Raw genomic sequence first — 21,239 nt, forward strand, 5'->3', positions numbered from 1 at the left:
AGATCCCGTTGTAATCTTCTTTGCTGTTCACGACACCTCCAATTTTGGTGTCATCTGCAAATTTACTAACTCTATCTCTTATGCTCACATCCACATCATTTATATAAATGACAAAAAGTAGTGGACCCAGCACCGATCTTTGTGGCACTCCACTGGTCACAGGCCTCCAGTTTGAAAAACAACCCTCCACCACCACCCACTGTCTTCTACCTTCAAGCCAGTTCTGTAACTAGCAATAGGGTACTTCAATACAAGAAACCTTGTAAGAGAGAAACTAGAGGATGCTCAGCCTTCCTCGAGATTTACTGGTCACATTATATACCACTAATAAAAGCCAAGGAATTTTTTTTTTAAATTCCTCATACATAAAAACAGCCATGTAGTACACAGATCTTACAAATACTTTTCATTAAAAATAACATATACAGTAATATAAGTTGAGAGAGAAAAACTGGGCTTAATCTTCTAATCTAGAATGCAATGCTGTTGTTCAGTACCTGTGCTCCAGAGACGATTGACTGGAAACCAGATCCACAGAGTCTGTTTACAGTTAAGGCAGGTACTGGGATTGGAATTCCAACTTGTAGTCCAACATGTCTAGCAATATAAGCAGCATCTGGAGAGCTCTTAATAAAAACAATATTTATTTCACCTTGTGTCAAATCCACTACTTTTAACAAATTAGTGTAAAGTCTAATAGAGGTTATGCATATTTCATTGAAGGAGATTACTTTAAAAGGATGGAAGATCATTTCTACCCACCACTGCTGACTTATAATTCTATAATACCATTAGCAGCTAGTAGAAATTAAAGCAGTTTTTAAAATGTCTGCTTCCAACATGACTAGAGGGAAATTTATAATGAGGACAGATAAGAATAGTCAATATTGAGAAACATCCTTTTAGTTCACTTAGGCTAATTGTCTCTCAGTATTCTCCTTTACAAGTTGAATGTGAGAATTAGGAGTAAGCAATTAGGTCCCTCAAGCTTGCTCTGCCATTCTAATACGATCATTGCTGACCTCATCTCAGCCTCAAGAGTGTGGCGCTGAAATTCCTGAAGGGCTTATGCCTGAAACATCGATCCTCCTGCTCCTTGGATGCTGCCTGACCTACTGTGCTTTTTCAGCACCACACTCTCGACTCTGATCTCCTGTCCTCACTCTCTCCTCATTTCAGCCTCAACTTCGCTTGCTTGCCCACTCTATAAAACCCTTCAACCCATAGACAAATTTTTAATTCAAAATTACCTTCTTAAATTTACTGAATGTCTTGTATACAGCGCTAGTGAATTCCACAGATTCACAATCCTTTGAGAGAAGTAATTTCTCCTCATGTCTGTTGTAAGTCTTCTACCCCTTATCCTAAAACCATGACTCCTTGTTTTCGACAGCCTTGCAATGTTACCTCCTCAGGTAACAGGACCAAATTGTACAGAATACTCCAGGTGTGGACTCACCAATGATGTTTTGAGCCATTAAAGGACAGTGGCACTTATATAACCACCCAACAGTCTAATTTTTATGTTTAGAATCACTAGAAAAGCAAGAGGTAAAACTTCTTAGGTTGACCACTGCACTTTTTAGTCTTTACTGTGAGGATCCAGCAAAATGAGTAATATGTTTGCTCAAGAATACTAGTATGATCAGAAGGGGGCTTTGGAATAAAGCAAACACAAAAGTTTCTTAAAATATATTTATAAGATCAATGATAGACTCTTATCAATGTTGACCTTGAGTGAAATCAGCTGGACAAATAGGGTGACGGCACACATGCCTGTATTTCACCATACTCAGAAATTCTGATAAGACTAATGAACCTCCATTCCTTCTTCTTGCTCCTTATTAGTGAAGTCCTCACCACCATAGTCACCTCTAGAATCAAATCTTCCAATACTCAAGTCTCCTGTCCTAAAGTTCATGTTCTCCACACATCCTGCTCCAAATTCAGAGACCACTCCCCCATCACCCGCATCTTGCTGAACAAGGTCTTCTTCGCCAATGGCCAATACTACCTCTGCAACCTCCTCCAGTCCTTCTGAACATCCAATATATTTTCACCCCATCACAGGCAGGGCCTTTCCCAAATTCTCACTGCAGATGTCTATTCAAAATTTCTCCTCTCAAAAAATATATATTTCCAGCTTGACTCAGTGGCAGCCTCTCACCAGAATTAGAGATTGTATATAACCTCGGTTGCCTAAATAAGAATACCCATTGAGGTAAGGAAGTTAGATTCATATTATTTTAAAAACAATATTTATTGGACCAATGAAATCTAATCATAACCGTCAAATAAAATGCCTTAAATTATTCATAGTAATTTTACCCAGTCAAGTTTTTGTAAACATCTCCTGAGTGCAAGACGCCCAATTACTCACAAAATATTACAAAAGTGTACATTTATAAAATACTTTTCAGTAATACTGAAAGTGTGAAAGCAGTTGAGGTTAGTGTGAGAACATTTTGCAAAAGATAAGGCTCAGCAATATTAGTGAATCTGAGAATTCTTAAGAAAAGGTTTTAAAACAAACTATTGGAGAATATTGGAGAAATTCAGGAGGTCTGGTAGCATCTGTAGTGGCATGACTCTTCCTCAGACAGAGAAGAGGAGGAGACCTCGAAAATGAAGAATCAACCATGAAAAGTTGAAGTTGTGCTTTTTGGGAGAATTATCAAGGCAAGAGAATACATGATGTGTTAGTTAGGTGAACTTGAAACGCTATAGCGTACAAGATAACAGCTAAGTGCTAGAAAACAGGATTACCGTAGATAAGTGCTTTATGACCAGTATGAACATGATGAGCCAAAGGACATCTTTTTGTGATGTAAAGGTTTTTGACCAGAGATCCTCTACAGGCTATGATGGCAATCTGCCATCAATTCTTTAACCTACTGTACTATCAAGTCTATATTTTTAAAAATTCATGTTGAGTTAGTTGAATTTAAATAGACACATTACTATTGCCTCAATGTTCCTAGAATAAACTTAAAAGGATTAAATTAATAATTGAAATGATGCTTGCGCAATTATGCATCTGTTATGTACATACATTAAGAGAGTGAAAAGAGCTTAATTACAAAGTGGCTTCCTGCACATGCATCAATATCACCATAGGTCCTGTCCAGAGATAGAAATGTTTGAAAAAAAAGGCTCAGAACCCAAAGCAGCTGCAGTATTCCAACTCTAAAACTGTGATCCGTCTGATACTGACCTGCATTACGTTTCCAACAATGATGCTGTCCACCAAGTCATGGTCAACCTTTCCAGCAGAGAGTGCAGCCCTTGCAGCATGTGTGGCTAAATCTGTGGCACTGTGATCCTTCAGTACACCACCATATGTACCAAAAGGAGTACGTTTGGCAGCAACAATGAATACACCTTTAAATAAAAGCAAAAACAAAGCAAGTTAAAGTATTTTGATACATACTGAACAATATATTTTACAATCTTGCAGAAATAGCATTATAGCAATGTGAAAAGAACATTCATAAATATGTATATTAACACTTCCCTGATCAATAAGCACTTCCCTGATAAATGTCTCACAATGGAATGCAATGACTTTGTAGGTAGACAGGCCAGTTTTTCAGCTCCAACATAATATCTTTTCATTAATGAAATAGTTCCTTGGTATTGGACTGAATAATCATTTTGGATGAGAGTTTGACCGATTGTTAGTTCATTAGTGCTAATTTCTCACCACTATCAATTACAACAACTGTTCACTGTCCCATATTAACTGCCATTGCAACAGCACCTCAATCTTAAAATCCTCATCTTTCATTACATAACTCTTCTTGTAAACTCGTGCAACCTGACAACACTCCCACAGCTCACCCTCAATTGTGGCCTCACAACTAGATTCCTTCATTCAAGCACTGTATTATAATATCTTTGCTGCTGTTGTGTAGCGTGTTCACAAAAAGAAGAATGCATTTTGAGTTTGATGTTTTGTTAAGATTTTCTCGAGCATATTAGAACTGGAGGCTGAGCTGTTCAAATTCTTTCAATTATTGTTAAGATTTGATTGCCCCCCCATCATATTGCAAATTCAAAGCATACTAATCTCTACCAAAGCTGCCACTGTAACTCCAATTGTTTCATTTGGGAAGTTTCATTTGGAGAACATATTTTAAAACATTCAGCATTTGTTTCCCATGAATATTTGCAACTTAAATCTGAACTGAAACTGCCTCTTCAATTGCTAAAGCACAGGAAACATTTTGTTATTTTCTTGCTGTTCCAGATTTTTGAAATACTTTTCCTGACAGCTTTCACATTAGCCAAGTATTAATTTGTTAAAGAAAAATGATTTGAATAACCTGAATGGGGTCCCCAGAGGATTTGATTGTAGTACCATTGATTGTAGTTTATAATGCATGGAATTGTTTAGGCAGTACAATTTAGAAGTTTATGGATTGTATAAAACTTGATAATGTCACAAATAGTGAACAGAGTAACAGACTTCAAGAATTCAAAGAATGTTGGAATAAGCAGACACAATTCAGTGTAGTTAAATATGTGACTGTCGTCATACTGATAACCACCTTGGCAAGGAAGGAACGAGAGAGGAAATGCAGAGATACTTTCAGCAGTTAACATCGTCTCTAGAGTTTCTCTGTTCACAGGTAAAGCACGCCTTCGGACGGACCATTGCCTGCCTCTCCACAGCCTGATCCAACGGATTTAATCAGCTCCCCAGTAATGAGCAAGAAAAATGAAGAAACTAACAACAGTGAAGAGGAGGTCGATGTGTTTTTTGTCAGTGGCCTTCCTACGGACATTAAACCATGTGAGTTTTACCTTACCTTTCGATCATTTAAGGGATATGAAGGCTCACTGATCAAGCTAACATCACAACGGCCAATTGGCTTTGTTACATTTAACAACAGAACGGGAGCAGAAGCAGCGAAGAATTCTGCATTCACCCAGCCTGCTGCTGCACCGCACGCTCAGATGCGCTGGCATCCTCCATCTGAAGCATCTTTGGAAGGATGGAAGTCTCGTCAGTTTTGTTAAGTATCTAATCGCCCTTATCCAAGAATTCAGATTTCTCCATGGAGCGGTGTGCAAGGACAGACTGAACATTGTTTTCAGGTTGGACTTTAGTGAAGGAGATTTTGGAGAATTGACTCTTTTCCACTTGACTTGGAGGGGACGGAGCGGTCACTAAGGAATATGGATTTAAGAACTTTACTGCTGATTTTTTTTCCACTTGTGAGGATTCTTCAAATTCTATTTACTGTAACAGACTACTAATTTTTGTTGTTATAATCATTGTATCAATAACTTGCTTAAATACTGGCGGTCAGACTCTTATGAAAGCTGGAAATGCCATTGGTTAATATGAAATGATAAAAGAAGGGAATGAGAATGTGTATAGGGTATGAGCAGGTAAGGAAAGAGTTAAGTTTTGAGTTTTGTGAAACAAAGGTTCAGCTAAGCATGACTCAGATCAGATAAGAATTTGCAATAAACAACGAGGTGCTGGAGGCAAGGGTAGTGGTTTAACAAGGTGGAAAAGCATTCATTATGTAAAGCCATTTAACAAGATGAAGAAGCATTCAGTATGTAAAGTCAATTAACAGGGTGAAAAACCTTCATTATTTGAAGCCATTGTATAATGCTAGATGGCTTAATCTTTACTACTGACACTCACTAATTGTAACAGTCACCCAATCAATATGCATGTTGCCTTATCTGGATGCTTCTCCCTGTAAAATGACTACAAAATTCATTAAAAAACTGTTGTTCGAGAGAAGACTAAGAACTCATGTCTCTGTGCACATGGGTGATTGTTCTCTCTCCCTCCAGAGCCTGGAATAAAGATGAAGGAGGTAAAGCCATACTGTGTCTCTGAGTGTTTTGCTTTGACTGAGGCAGGAACGGGATGACAAACCTACCTCAAATATACGCACTTTCATCCCATGTACTTCTTGAATAGGCGACTGGTAGTGCCTTCCGAAGATATACAGTAGTCCCCCCATACTCGCTGGGATACATTCGAAGACCTACCACAGAAGCCTGAAGCCACGGACTGGAGCGAGCCCATTCATTTAAATTGGAAACCTACCTTCTCAGCAGCTCCCTGGTCCCTGGTTCTGGAAACTTCTCTATAATATGTTCAGGCTGCGGTAAACCGCAGGTAACTGAAACCACAGAAAACAATTCCGCGGATACAAGGCTCGCCCTGTACAAAGCCAACACAACTAGACATGCCATCGCATCAGGTAATGAGACCCTGTGAGAGAACTCTGGTTATGTCAAGGGTATCTTGACACCCATTGTGCAGGGTACCCCGAGCTTCTGTCACAGTATTACAGATTTCTTACAGAAACTCAGCACCCATGGACTAGCCAAATCGGGAACAGTCCTCATCACAATAGTCATTTCAGCACTCCACATTAACATTCCCCACAATGATGGCATCGCTGCAACAGCCTCAGTACTCAATACCAACAACTGACAATCACCAAGCACCACCTGACAACTCATCCGCTTCATCCTCGATCATAATGTTTTCATCTTTAACAACCAGTTCTTCATCCAGACACAGAACAGCCATTGGAACCAAATCTGCACCCCAATATGCCAACACTTTCATGCATGAGTTCAAACTTTTCTGCACAGGGCCTCCAACCAGCAAAACGCACCAGATACACTGACATCATTTTATTTCTTTGGACCCATGGTGAGGAGTCATTGAAACAACAAGTTTCATCCCACCATCAGATTTACCATGGACTACTCTTTAGTATCTGTCTCATTCTTGGACACATACAGCTCCATCAATGATGGACATATCAGTACCTTACTCTACTGCAAACCCATGGATAACCTTACGATACTGCACCTCTCAAGCTTCCACCCTAAACATATTAAAACAGTCATCCCCTACGGACAAGCCCTACGCACACACAGATGAGGAGGAATGCAACAGACACCTGCAAGTGCTCAAGGATGCCCTCATAACAGCAGGGTATGATGCTTAACTCATCGATCACTAGTTCCAATGTGCCACAGTGAGAAACAGTAATGACTTCTTCAGGAGACAGATAAGGGACGCAAATGATGGGGTACTTTTCATTATCCAGTACTTACCAGGAACGGAAAAACTACGCCATGTTCTTCTCAGCCTGCAACACATTATCGATGGGGATGAGCACCTCGCCAAGACCTAGCCTACGCCTTCACTTCTCGACTTTAAACAACTGCTTTAAACAGTCCATTGTTCACAGCAAACTGCCCTTCCTTCAGGACAATATGGACCACAACACCGTACAACTTTGTGGCAGCAACCACTGCAAGATGTGTCGGAGTGTTGACATGGATACCACCACTACATATGGGAACATCACCCACCATGTACGCTGCATATCCCGACTTCAGAATGTGCATCAACATAGAGTGGCCGAGCAGAGGCTAATAACCAAGTTCACAACCCATGAGGATGGTCTCAACTTGGGTTCATGTCACATTACAGGTGACTCCACTACACTATACACACTCACACACACACTTACATATTCACACTCACACAGACCCTCTCTCATACACACGCGCACCCATACACATGCCCTCTCACAGGCTGATACTCATCACACACTCTCTCTCACACACACGCACACACACTTTACCAAGCATGCACACACGCAAACACACACAGTCTCACACGTACACACACACTCTTTCATGCACGCACATGCACATATAAGTCTATGGGGTGAATTTACATTTGCAGAATTATATTTGTAGATACATTCTATTTTGCTCAAAAAGCGCACAATCTGCAGGCAGTCAATCCATGTAGTATTTTATAAATGTCTACTTTGGAAATAGAACCAGTCTGACTCAAGATTGGGATACATACAGACTCTAACCTCACACCTTTAATGCATTGTCTGCACTGAGATGCCACCCTTAATTTATCTTGAGAATGTGATTTAAAAGAAGTTCTGGGATTTACACATTAATGAACCAAAACCTGCAACCCATTCTAAAAGATGAAAGACTTAACAGCAATCTAGGTTTGTTCAATATACCATTTCAGTTGCATGATACCAATCGTTTGGTATAAATTCTATGACTTATGATTTTGTTCCACAGCTTGCTGATGAAGGAGCAGCGTTCCAAAAGCTAGTGCTTCCAAATAAACTTGTTGGACTATAACCTGGTGTTGTGTGATTTTTAACGTTATCCACCTCAGTCCAGCACCAGCTCCTCCACATCATAACTATATCCAGGACAATTCCCTGGTTGAAAAACTCCTTTTAAATTTTTTGCCTTTCACCTAATAATCATCACTCCTTATTACTGATCCTTCAACTCAGGTGAAAACAGGTGCTTTCTAGCCATCTTGTCCATGCCCCATAATCTTATACATTTCAATCAGGTTCTCTCTCAGCCTTCTCTGCTCGACTTGCTTCATAGCTAAAATGTTCCTTAAAATCACAAGATACAGGAGCAGAATTAGTCAATTTGGACCATTCAGTCCACTCCACCACTCAATCAAAAACTCAACCCCCTTCTTTTCCCCATAACCTTTGATTCCCTCATGAATCAAGAACACAAAAATTGAATTCACTCAATGTCCTCGCCTACACAGCCTTCTGCAGCAATGAGTTTCGCAAATTCACCACCCTCTGGCTGAAGAAGTGCATCCTACATCAGTTTTCAAGAATCCAAAGAAGAGTTTCACTTTTCATCTCAATTCTCATCTCAGTCTAAAGGGTCATCCTCTCTATGCCCCGGGTTCTACTCTCTCCTACTAGTGGTAGCATCTTAACCACATCCACTCTATCCAGTTTTAGTCAGAGCCCCTCTCATCCTTTTAAACACCATTGAATACACATCTACAGTCCTCAACCACTCCTCAGATGACAAGCTCTTCATCTATAGGACTACCTCCAATGCCAGCACATCATTCCTTAGATACAGGGAACAAAATTGCTCTTAATATTCTGAGTGGTCTGACTACAGCCTTATACTGCTGAGGCTGTATATCGTTGCTCTTGTCTTCCTAATTGCCAATTGCACTTATGTACTAACCTTAAGAGAATCCTGAACTAGCACCCCCAAGTCTTTTTGTGCTTCTTATTTCCAAAGCCTTTCCCCATTTAGAAAATTATCTATGCCTCTATTCTGCCTCCAACAGTGCATAACCCCACACCTTCCCCACCGTATCCTCCATCTGCTCTTCTTTGCAGACTCGTCTAGCCTATCCAAGTCCATCTGCAGCCTCCATTACCTGCCCCTCCATCTAACTTTTGTATCTGCAAACTTATCAACAATGCACTTAATTCCTACATCCAAATTGTTAATGCATAATGTGAATAGTTGTGGATCCAACACTGATTGCTGCGTAACTCCACTAGTCACCAGCTGCTGTCCTGAAAAAGACGCCTTTATCCTCAATTGTCTGTCTTCTTCCAGTTAGCCAATACTCTCTTCATGTCAGTACCTTGCCCCTAACACCATGGGCTCTTATCTTATTTAGCAGACTCCTGTGTGGCACCTTGTCAAAACCCTTCCAGAAATCCAAATAAATCTCATCCATTTACAGGTATTCCCCGTTATCAGAAAGTACAACATTCCCAGAAAACTTTTCATTAGCTACAAATGACGTGAACTGAAGGTGCATGATTTATGGGAAAAATTTCACCATTTTTCGTTAAAGCAAAAATCGTCTTCAGATTTGTGAAAACAGATACTAATGTAGGTCTTTTGTAAAAATGAAGTGGTGTAAAAAGAACATTTAAAATGTGGGGGGTACCTGTAGTCTCCTTGTCTGCCTTGCTTGTTACCTCCTCAAAGAATTCTAACAGTCTTGTGGGGCATGACCTCATCTTGACGAAGTTTGTGCTGACTCAGCCCTATTTTACAATGCACTTCCAAGAAAACAGGCAATCTCATTCTTAATGAAAGGACACTAAAATTCTATCCATGACCAAGATCAGGCTAACTGGCCTATATTTCCTGTCTTCTACCTTTCTCCCTTCTTAAACAGGGGTGATGCATTAGCCATTTTGTAGTTCCCTGGAACTCTCCCTGAATCCAGTGTTTCCTGAAAGATCATCACCAATACTTTTACAATCTCTCTCACCCATCTTCTTTAGAATCTGAGTGTACTCCATGACTTATCCACCTTCAGACCGTTCATGCTTCCCAGCACCTTCTGCTTAGGTTATGGCCACTACACTCACCCCTGCCCTGACTCACTTCAAGTTCTGGTATGCTGCAAACTGATGCAAAGTACCTATGCAGTTCCATCACCATTTCTTTGCTCCCTATGACTACTTTTCCAGCTTTATTTTCCAGCAGTGCAATGTTCACTCTTGCCTCTCTCTAACCTTTTATATGTCCAAAAAAACCTCTTGCAATCTTGTTTTATCTTACTAGCTAGCTTACATTCCATCTTTTCCCCTCTTATTGCTTTTTCATTATCCTCTGCTGGATTTTTGAAGGTTAATCTTCATCACATTGTATGCTTTTTCTTTTGCTTTTATGCTGTCCCTGACTTGCCTTGTCAGCCATGGTTGCCCCATCCTCCCCTTAGCTTGTTTCTCCTTCCTCAGGATGAACTTCTGCTGTGCCTCCTCAGTTATACCCAGAAACTCCTGCCATTGTTGCTCCACCATCTTCCCTGCTAGGCTCTCCTTCCAATCAACTCTGACCTGCTCTCTCCTTATGTCTTTGTAGTTACCTTTCCTCAGTTGTAATACCATTACATCTGATTCAAACTCTTCCCTCTCAAACTGCAGGCTGAATTCCATTAAATTAAGGTCACTGCCATTACAGGTCCTTCACCTTTAGTTCTGTTATCAAGCCTGCTTCATTACACATTATCAAGTCCAGTCTTGCCTGTTTCCTCGTGGCTCTAACACAACTTGCTCCAAAGCAAAATCTCACAAACATTCCTCAAATTCCTTTTCTTGAGACCCTTTACCAAACTAACTTTCTTAGTCCACCAGCAAGTTTGAAAAGGAGAGAGTGAGGACTGCAGATGCTGAAGAGCAGAGTCGAGTGTGTGGTGCTGGAAAAGCACAGCAGGTGAGGCAGCAGCTGAGGAGGAGATTTGACGTTTTGGGCAAAAGCCCTTCATCAGGAAGTGAGGCCTGGGGGGGGGGGGGGGGCGAGCTGGGCAGAGTGGGATATCTCAGTTTTACAGGTAGAATGTAAGTGAATTTACATTCCCATCCCTTGCCATTCGGGACCACTTACATGGCCATCCGCTATTATTCAGAGATTATTTACATTTGCATTATCATCCTATTCAAAATCAATAAGAACATTACAGTTGGAATTTGTATGTCCTGTAATTAAAAAAAAGCCATTTGCAACAGATTTGGCCATTAAGAGATGACTTACAGTATATTGTTTCTGGCAATGATTAGGTCACTGCATTGTGTCTTGAGTGGCATGTGACTGTGAGGGAGTGGCTGGGGATTGTTTTGTGGGCATTACTGCCTGCTATGTAAAGAATTTGTATAAAGGAAGAATTATTTCCTTTGTTCAGGGAGACCTCTCAACACGCTTCACAAGCATGACGAATAGTGTTAAGTGTTTCACCACAGCTTGTACTGTACGTGCTTAATAATATTTTGGTTGTTATTCACAGAAGTTGGCATATTGCAGTTGCATCAAATGTGTAAAGAATCTCAGCTCAAAGAACTTAACACCTTGGTACATTTTATTATATTAGAAGCCACTCATTAAATATACATTGTTGCAAACATGTAGCTCGGAGAAAATATTGGCCTCCAGTTAGCTGTGTAAAGATACTTTAATTGTAAATAAATGTGGTCTAGATAGATCAGTTTCCCCAACGTGTGCCCCATGCCTTTATTCCATTCCAAACTAAACTCTGCTGAAGTTCTTTTAAATAGCGTAGGTTATACGAACATTCAGCAACAGGTGATACACATGTATCAGTTACACAGACAGACAACTGCGTGAACATGCATTGGAACAGGAGTTAGAATTTCAAATAATGTTAAGTTGAAAGCACAGCAAAAGTAATGTCCAGTCTCAATATGTTTTGCATTTGTTTATGAGAAGTGGTCATCAATAGCTGGTCATTTAATGCCCATTCCTAGCTGACCTTGAGAAAATTGACAAACCACCATTTTTTAGATTAGATTGCGTACAGTATGGAAACAGGCCCTTCGGCCCAACAAGTCTACACCGACCCTCCAAAACTTAACACACCCAGGCACATTTCTCTACATTTACCCCTGACTAATGCACCTAACACTATGGGCAATTTAGCATGGTCAATCCACCTGACCTACACATCTTTATATTGTGGGAGGAAACCGGAGCACCCAGAGGAAACCCACGCAAGCACGGGGAGAACGCGCAAACTCCACACAGGCAGTCACCCAAGGTGTGAATCGAACTCGGGTCCCTGGTGTTGCAAGGCAGCAATGCTAACCATTAAGCTACCATGCCACCCTAATTTTGAATTGCTGCAGTCCTTGGTAGTGTAGGTGTACTCAGTGGGTTATGAAATAAGTTCACGATTTTGACCCAATGACAATAAAAGGAGCGGTGACACGGTTCCAAGGATGTCGCGTGATTTGGAGGCGAGATTACAGGTGATAATGCTCTGGTAGGTTTGCTGCCCTTGTGTTTTTAGGTGGTAGAGATCCCAGATTTGTAAAGGTGCTGTCGAAGAAGCCTAATTAGTTACAGCAGTGTATCTTGAAGGCAGTACACACTGTTGCTTGCCACTGTGCTGCATTACCCTGAACAGCGTCAACCATTGAGTGTTGTTGGAGCTGTCCCCATCCAGGCAAGTGGACAGTATTTCATCACGCTCTTTGCTTGTGCCATATAGATGTTGTGTGGTCACAGTGAGCAAGCTATTTGCTGCAAAATTCCGAGACACTAACTTGCTCTTGTAGCACAGCATTTTACAACTGGTTGGTTCAGATTCTGGTCAATTGCAAAGCCAAAATTTTGATATTGGGAGATTCAGCATTGGTAACAGTGTTGAACATCATGGAACGATGGTTATAGTCTCCCATGAGACAGAATGTCATTGCCTACCACTGGTGTAGCACAACTGTTACTCACATAAGCCCAAGGATGTCCACATCTTGCTGCATATGGATACTGACTGCTTCAATATGGGAGTTGCAAACAGCGTTGAACACTTGCAGCTGTATAATGAGTAGGCCTAGGACACTACCCTGAAGAAATCCTGCAGTCATGATTGGGGGGGGGGTTAAGATAATTGACCTCAAACGACCTTAATCACCTTTCTTTGTATCAGGTAGGACTCCAAACATGTGGGGAACTTCCAACCGTCACTATGCCTGCCCCAACCCCAGCAGATTTCTATTGAATCTAGTTTTCCTTGGGTTCCTTGATGCCGCACTCAGTCAAATGGTGCCTTCATATTAAGTACAATCATTGTCTCCTGATCACTAGAATTCAGTTCTTTAGTCCACGTTTGAACCAATGCTTTAGTAAGGTTAGGTGCAGAGTGGCCCTAGTGTCAGTGAGCAGGCTACCCCTTTCCCCATCGAATTATCAAGAACTCTTTCCATCACTGTGCTGATGACACGAGAGGATGAAGTATTGCTCTATGTTTTTGCACTAGATGTGCAGTGCTCCCATATCGTTGATGATGGTGAAATTTGTGGAGCCTCCACCTATAGTGAGTCATTTAACTGTCCAACCTTTTATAATTGGAAATGGCAGGATTACAGAGCTGGTTGTTGATCAATTGTTTGTGAAACTGTTTAGCATACAGGTAATCCAATGTTGCAGCTTCACCAGGTTGACACCTTATTTTTACGTATGCCTCATGCTACTTTTCGCAGGCAATTCTGCACACTTCATTGAGCCATGGTTGATCCGCTGGATTGATTATAATGGTAAAATGGAGGATATGCCATGTTATTTTAAATGGTGAATTAATACAATTTTGCTATTGCTGATGGCCCACATTGCTTCATGGATTTCTGGTCTCTAGATCCTCTCTCCACAAGAATTGTGTGGTGGTCACTCCTATTGAAACTGTCATGAGCAGTGCATATGCATCAAGTAGATTGGCGAGGACACAGTTAAGTAGATTTTCTTTTCCCCCTGAGCACTTGTCACAGACCCATTCTACCAGCTTTGTCCTTTAGGTCTTTAGACAGTAGTGATGGACATTGGAGCTCCTACCCAGAGTAGACTGTGTCCTTGTCATCTTCAGCATTTCTTCAGACTGATGTTCAAGATGGAGTTCTGATTCATCAGTTAAGGGATGGACAGCAGGTGAAAAACATCAGGACACTTTGACACTTTGTTAACATTTACTATTTCAATTCTTAACTTCTTTTTAAACCATTATAATATATTCAATTAACTGTTTCAATTGCTCATTAGTAATGGAAACATTTCTGTTTTTCATTCCTGCCCCGGCCGGACTGTTCACTCAGGCCAAACCAAGCCAAACCAATGGCTTGCAACTTCAATTTGTCCGATATGACCATGAACAAAATTCCCAAAATCCTCTATTTCCAAATCTACAACTATGATAGTCTCCATCTTTAATGTACACTCATTGGAAGAAAGCTTTTTTAAAAATAAAAATCACTCATGGGAGTCACTTACACGTTGTTGAGTAGATACCAGCGTTGCAACAATACTGCAAGAGCTTGGCTAGGGGAGCACAAGTCTTCAGTACTATTGCTTGAATGTTATCAGGGCTCAAAGCAGTGTCCAGAGACTCCAACTGTTTCTTGATATCATGTGAATTGAACTGAATTGGCCAAAGACTGGTATCTACAATACTGGGGACCACTGAGGTGGCGGAGATAGATCATACACTTGTTACTCCTGGCTGAAGATTGCGGTGAATTCTTCAGCCTTTTCTTTTGCATTGATGTGTTGAGTTCTTCCATCATTGAGGATGGGGATAATTGTGGAGCCACCTTCTCCAGTGAGTTGTTTAACTATCCACCACCATTCACGATTGGATGTGGCAAAACTACAGAATTTAGATTTAAGGGTGGCACGGTGGTTAGCACTGCAGCCTCACAACGCCAGGGGTCCCAGGTTCAATTCCAGCCTTGGACGACTGTCTGTGTGGAGTTTGCACGTTCTCCCCATGTCTGCGTGGGTTTCCTCTGGGTGCTCCGGTTTCCTCCCACAGTCCAAAGATGGGCAGGTCGGGTCGATTGGCCATGCTCAATTGCCCATAGTGTTAGGTGCATTAGTCAGAGGGAAATGGGTCTGGGTGGGTTACTCTTCGGAGGGTTGGTGTGGACTTGTTGGGCTAAAGGGCCTGTTTCCACACTGTCAAGAATCTAACCCAATTTGATCCTTTGGTTGTAGAATCGTTTACTTCTGTGTATCACTTATTGCTCATGCTGTTTGGCAGCATCACCAGTCTGACACCTCATTTTTAGGTATGCCTAATGCTGCTCCTGGCATGTCTTCCTGCACTTTCTATTGAACCAGGGTTGACCCCGTGGCTTGATGGTAATGGTGGAGTTGGGGATATGCTGAGCCATGAGGTTGCAGATTGTGCTGGAGTAAATTCTGCTGCTGTTGAGAGCCCACAGCAGCTCATGGATACCTAGTCTTGAGTTGTTAGATCTGTTCAAAGTCTGCCCCATTTAGTCACACAAGATGCTATTCTTAATTTGAAGGCAGGACTGTGTGGTGATCACTTTTACTGATAATATCACAGACAGTTGCATCTGCAGCGAGCAGATTGGTTAGGAAGAGGTTAGATATATTTCTCCCTCTCGTTGTTGCATCCTTTCCAATCTGCAGTCGCATCTGTCCATCACAGTTTTCCTGATTCCAGTTTCATCATCTCCATTGAACATATTCTTGACTAGTTTCAAAGATTTATTGTATACAAGCTATTCCACATTGCATTTTACATGATCTTTTGATATTTCTTTATTTACACTTAAAACAAATTAGAGACAGCAAATATAAATATTAAAACAAGTGAATGGTGAGAACAAGCATTTGTGCTCTGTGCTTAAAAAGATCTTTTAAAAATATATGAAATCTATCACATATTGACCATTGATAGCCCTAACTAGAAAATTCTTCTTACAATCTTAAAGGAAAAAGAACCAACAGTGCTTGAAGATTGGTGCTTGGATCTTTGCTGTTCGTGGTCTACATAAATGATTTGAGGAAAACGTAGCTGGTCTAATTAGTACGTTTGCGGATGATAGATTGGTGGAGTTATGGTTAGTGAAGAGGAGTGTCAGAGGATTTAGCAAGATGTCGATCAGTTGGGGGCATAGGAAGCAAAATGGCAGATAGAGTTTAATGCGGATAAATATGAGGTGATGTGTTTTGGAAGGTGAAGTACAGGTGAAATTGGAAGCATAGTGCACAATGAAGAAGTACCTCAAAGTACAATGGGACCTTGATCAGATGGGCCAATGGGCTGAGCAGTGGCAGATGGAATTTAACTTAGATAAACATGGAGTGCTGCATTTTGGAAAGGCAAATCAGACCAGGACTTATACATTTAATGGTAAGATCCTGAGGGTGCTGCTAAACAAAGAGACCTTGAAGTGCAGATACATAGTTCCTTGAAAGTGGAGTCACAGGTAGATAGGATAATGAAGGCAGCATTTGGTATGCTTTCCTTTATTGGACACAGCATTGAGTATAGGAATTGGGAGATCATGCTGTGGCTGTACAGGACATTAGTTAGGCCACTGTTGGGATATTGTGTGCAGTTCTGGTCTCCCTCCTATAGGAAAGATGTTATAAAACTTGAAAGGGTTCAGGAAAGATTTACAAGGATGTTGCCAGGGTTGGAGGACTTGAGCTACAGAGGGAGAGGCTGAATAGGCTGGCGCTGTTTTCCCTGGAGGAGGCTGAGGGGTGACCTTATAGAGGTTTATAAAATATTGAAGGGCATGGATAGGAATACATAGACAAGCTATTTTTCTCTGGAGTGGGGGAGTCTAGAATTAAACAGCATAGGTTTAGGGTGAGAGGGGAAAAATTAAAAAGGGACCTGAGGGGCAACATTTTCACGCAGAGTGGTGCATGTATGGAATGAGCCACCAGAGGAAGTGGTGGAGGTTAGTACAATTACAACATTTAAAAGGCACCTGGATGGGTATATAAATAAGAAGGGTTTAGAGGGATATGGGCCAAGTGCTGGCAAACGGGATTAGATTAGGTTAGGATATCTGGGTGGCATGCACGAGTTGGACCAAAGGGTCTGTTTATGTGCTGTACATTTTTACGACTCTATGAATGGCAGAACCCCGATGGGTATTGATATACAAAGGAATCTGGGTGTGCAGGTTCACAGATTACTGAAGTTGGCAGCACAGGTACATAAGGTAGTAAAAAAAGCTTATGGTATGCTTATCTTCATTGGAAGAGGCATTAAGTATAACGATAGGCAAGTTGCGCTGCAGTCTTACAGAATATTGCTCGGCAACACTTGGAATATCGTATACAGTTCTAGCCACCACACTATTAGAAGAATGTGGATGCTTTGGAGAGGGTACAGAAAAGGTTTACCAGGATGTTGCCTGGTATGGAGGATTTTAGCTCTGAGGAAAGTTTGGATAGACTGGGTTTGTTTTCACTGGAATGCAGGAGGTTGAGGGGCGACCTAGTAGAAGTGTATAAGATTGTGAATAGCACGGAAAGTATGAGGGTTTTTCTCAGGGTGGAGGGGTCAATTACTAACGGACACAGGTTCAAGGTGCGAGGGGGGAAATTTAAAAGATGTGCGAGACACGTTTTTCACACAAAGCATGGTGAGTGCCTGGAACATGTTGTCAAAGGAGGCAGTGAAAGCAGACACAATAGCAACATTCAAGAATCACTTGAACAAATATATGAATAGGAAGGGAATAGTGGTATATGGATCTTGTAAGTGAAAACAGTTTTAGTATAGAAGAGCAAAATGTGGTGGCACTGGTTTGGAGGACTGAAGGGCCTGTTCCTGTGCTGTATTGCTGTTTGTTCTGTGTCTCCAGAGCATTAGCCTGGACCTCAGCATTATTAGTTCAGTGACATTACCACTATGTCACCACCTCACCTTCTGGATGACTGCCCTAAAGTGGGTTAGCATACCTATATTTTTTTGTGACATTTCACCTGCGATTTTCTTCTTGGAATCTTAGAATTTCAGCTAATATTAACTGCTTTGAATGATGTATTTAAATTTTTAGCACAGTAATAAGAACTTCCCATTTCTGGCATCAGTCATTTCCTCCAGTGCCCTAAAGCTCCAGTGGATGTTCAAGTAAAGTGATCATGTGTTAAAGACAAGAACTAAGTTAAAGGGTGAACTGTCTCCAGTATTTGGAATACTACTTACAACATCATATACTTTTTCTTTCCAGTGTATATTCAATAGCTGATTCTCCCTCAAAGTGTAGGACCAATTCAAATGAATGTTTTTTACCCTATTTCACTCCTGATGACCTCTTCCAACACCGTACATTCGATAGCAACTGTTGTTATTAAAAAGACCTTTGCAATAGCAGCAGTCTCGACCATTCCTTACCCATGGGAACAACAGTCAGCAGCTCCTCCCCTTCTCACGCTGAACATGTTGGCAATTTGTGAAATCCCGCAATACTCTTGGAAAAAAATTGCAAACGTAGACAAATATCTGACCTCAGGACTATGGACCTACATTTGGCAGCAATAATGGATCTAAAGTTGTTGACTGGCTCACTCTTTATCAGTGGGGTGGGTGAGGAAGTAAAACAAACAAACCATTGAACTTTGGTTTATGAAAGAAGGCTTAAAAATGACTTAATCCATTTGATATTTCAAAAAAGACCAAATTTAACTTCAGAGAAGCTACTGCAAAAAAAAATTATTCATATATTCAGTATTTGAAATAACCTGTGAAAGAGATTATCCCTTCTGATAAGCATGTGAAAAATGATAATCACCAATGTAAAGCAAAGTTGCAAACTATGCTAATTTGTGAACAGAACCAGGCAATAAATCACAACACTGAAAATGCCAGTTCTGGGGAAGAGTCGCCGGACTTCTCTTCACAAATGCTCCCAGACCTGCTGAGCTTTTCAGCAAATTCTATTTCTGTTGCTGAAAATGCTATTGTTGTCTCAGCTATTTTACAAGGCTTTGGAGAAACATTTGCCCAATCTAAATGTTTCTACACTAGCTGGAGATTGAAGCAAACCTGGAACTTCCCAAATGATTAACCAATTCTTTTCTGTACATGGTAATTTTTTTCTGTTTCTGATTAAAACACATGAAAGATAATGATTCCCACATTGGGAGACTGGAGAGGCTGAAGGGGAATATGTTTGAGATAAGGAAAGTTATAGGCAGCATAGACAGGATAAATAGGAACGACCTTTTCATCTTTTGGAGGGATTAACAATGACGGGACATAGATTTAAGGTAAGAGGCAAGGAGTTTGAGAGACATTTATTAGTTTTCACGCAGGCAGTGGTGGGACCTGGAAATCACTGCCTGCATGAGTGATAGAGGCAGGAACCGTCAATATTTAGGAAGTATTCACAAGTGTTCTTGCAATGCTGAGGCATGAAAGGTTATCAAGGTTAGTGTAAAGATTTGTAGCTCATGTTGGTGTGGGTATGTTTGCCAAGCAGGGAAGTTGGTTTGCAGACATTTCATGCCTTTCTAGGTGACATCCTCAGTGCAGTGTAGCCTCCTGTGAAGAGCTGCTATACTGAGTTGATTGGAATTTAGTTGGCTTTGTTCCCGCTGCTTCCAGTTGCAGTTTGCAGTTTCCAGTTGCAGTGGTCAAAATCAAATAAATTCCAACTGACATGCTACAGCAGTGCTTCACAGGAGGCCGAGCACTGAGGATGTCACCTAGAAAGGGGACGAAACATTTGCAAGCCAATTTCCAAACTCGACAAACATACCCACAACAACTGCATGCAAGATTATGAAGCAAATGCTGGAAAATGGGATTAGAATATCCAGGCACTCATTTCTAATGGGCGCAGACTTGATAGGCCAAAGGGCCAGGTTTGTTTTTGCGCTGTAGCGCTCTATGATTTTATGACAATGACCACCTTGCCCCAACTCTGGCTACTATTTCTAAATTGTTCGACTGCTTATTACTCATCCAGTAGTCAACATAAGATAATCAACTTTAACTAAATATTGATGTTCCAAATAAAGTTCATTGGACTCAGCATGTCAACTCTATTTCCCTCTCTAAAAATGTTGCCAGAGTTGCTGAATTTCTCTAGCACTGTTTTTATTTTAGATTTCCAATATCTGCAGTATTTTAGTTTTAAATATTAAGAAAGACTGAAACCATTGCAACAAACACCTTTTGTCACTAACTTGAACAGCTATTTGCTGCTGAATCAGATCATTCATAACTTTACTATTGTATCTGATCCCACAATGAGTTTCCAAGCATATATCCCATGCCAAGACAGTGTATTTCCACCTTATAACATTACCTCACCTAAGTTCATCTACTGCTAATACCCTCATCCGTTCCTTACTTCTAGATTTGACTTTTCCACCACACACCTGACCAGCTTTCCATTATCTACCCTCCAAAAACTAAAGTCTATCTACATCCTAATTTGCCATGTTACCATGTCCCATTATCTATTACTCCAGAACTTCACTGATGTCCAAGCTGAGCAAAGCTGTAATTTAAAATTTTTATTCCTCATTTTTATGAGCCTAGTGGCCCTTCCTTACCTATGCAGTTTCCTCTACTTCGACAACACTCCCAGACATCTGCACGTCCCCTTTTTGCTCACTGATTTTAATTGCTCAACTAATGTCAACCATGCCGTCAGTTGTTGAAATCATGATCCCCAATTGTCTCTGCAAATTTCTTGTCTCTACCTTTTGTTTATTCTTCAAGATGCTGTTTAAAACCTTTGGTTTTCTGCCCTAATGTCTCATTTTGTGAATCAGTGTTGAATTTTGTTTAATGGTGCTTACGTACCTGGTGTATCTTTTATACATTTATATAATGTTTTTAATGTTATCTCATTAGCATTTATGAAGTAAAATAACAAACAAAATTAGAGGCCATCAATACAAGATAGTTATCAAAGAAAATGGACAATTCTCGAGAAACTTGTTTAATCAGTGGGCAGTGAGAATTACAGAGTAGTTGGGTTGAAAACATGCAAATAAGAGAAGGTTAGAAAAGAGAATAGAAGGGCATGCTGATAAGAGTCAGATAAGGAAGGATGGGATAAAGCTTGAGTAGGGCACAAATGCCAGCATGCCTGGATGGGTTGAATAGT

The 21,239-nt window shown here is 40.8% G+C and overlaps 1 protein-coding gene across 1 annotated transcript in view; it reads right to left on the reverse strand.

The window, feature by feature from the left end:
- acaa2 (acetyl-CoA acyltransferase 2) overlaps positions 1-21,239 on the reverse strand; it is a 60,949-nt gene that overhangs the window by 35,863 nt on the left and 3,847 nt on the right. Inside the window, exons 2-3 of the mRNA XM_060849913.1 lie at positions 3,215-3,381; positions 498-626 (exon numbers count right to left, since the gene is read on the reverse strand). Of these exons, the coding sequence (XP_060705896.1) occupies positions 498-626; positions 3,215-3,381 (296 nt within the window). The remainder of the gene's footprint in view (positions 1-497; positions 627-3,214; positions 3,382-21,239) is intronic.

Source organism: Hemiscyllium ocellatum, chromosome 1 (assembly GCF_020745735.1).
Source record: "Hemiscyllium ocellatum isolate sHemOce1 chromosome 1, sHemOce1.pat.X.cur, whole genome shotgun sequence".
NCBI classification, from domain to species: domain Eukaryota; kingdom Metazoa; phylum Chordata; class Chondrichthyes; order Orectolobiformes; family Hemiscylliidae; genus Hemiscyllium; species Hemiscyllium ocellatum.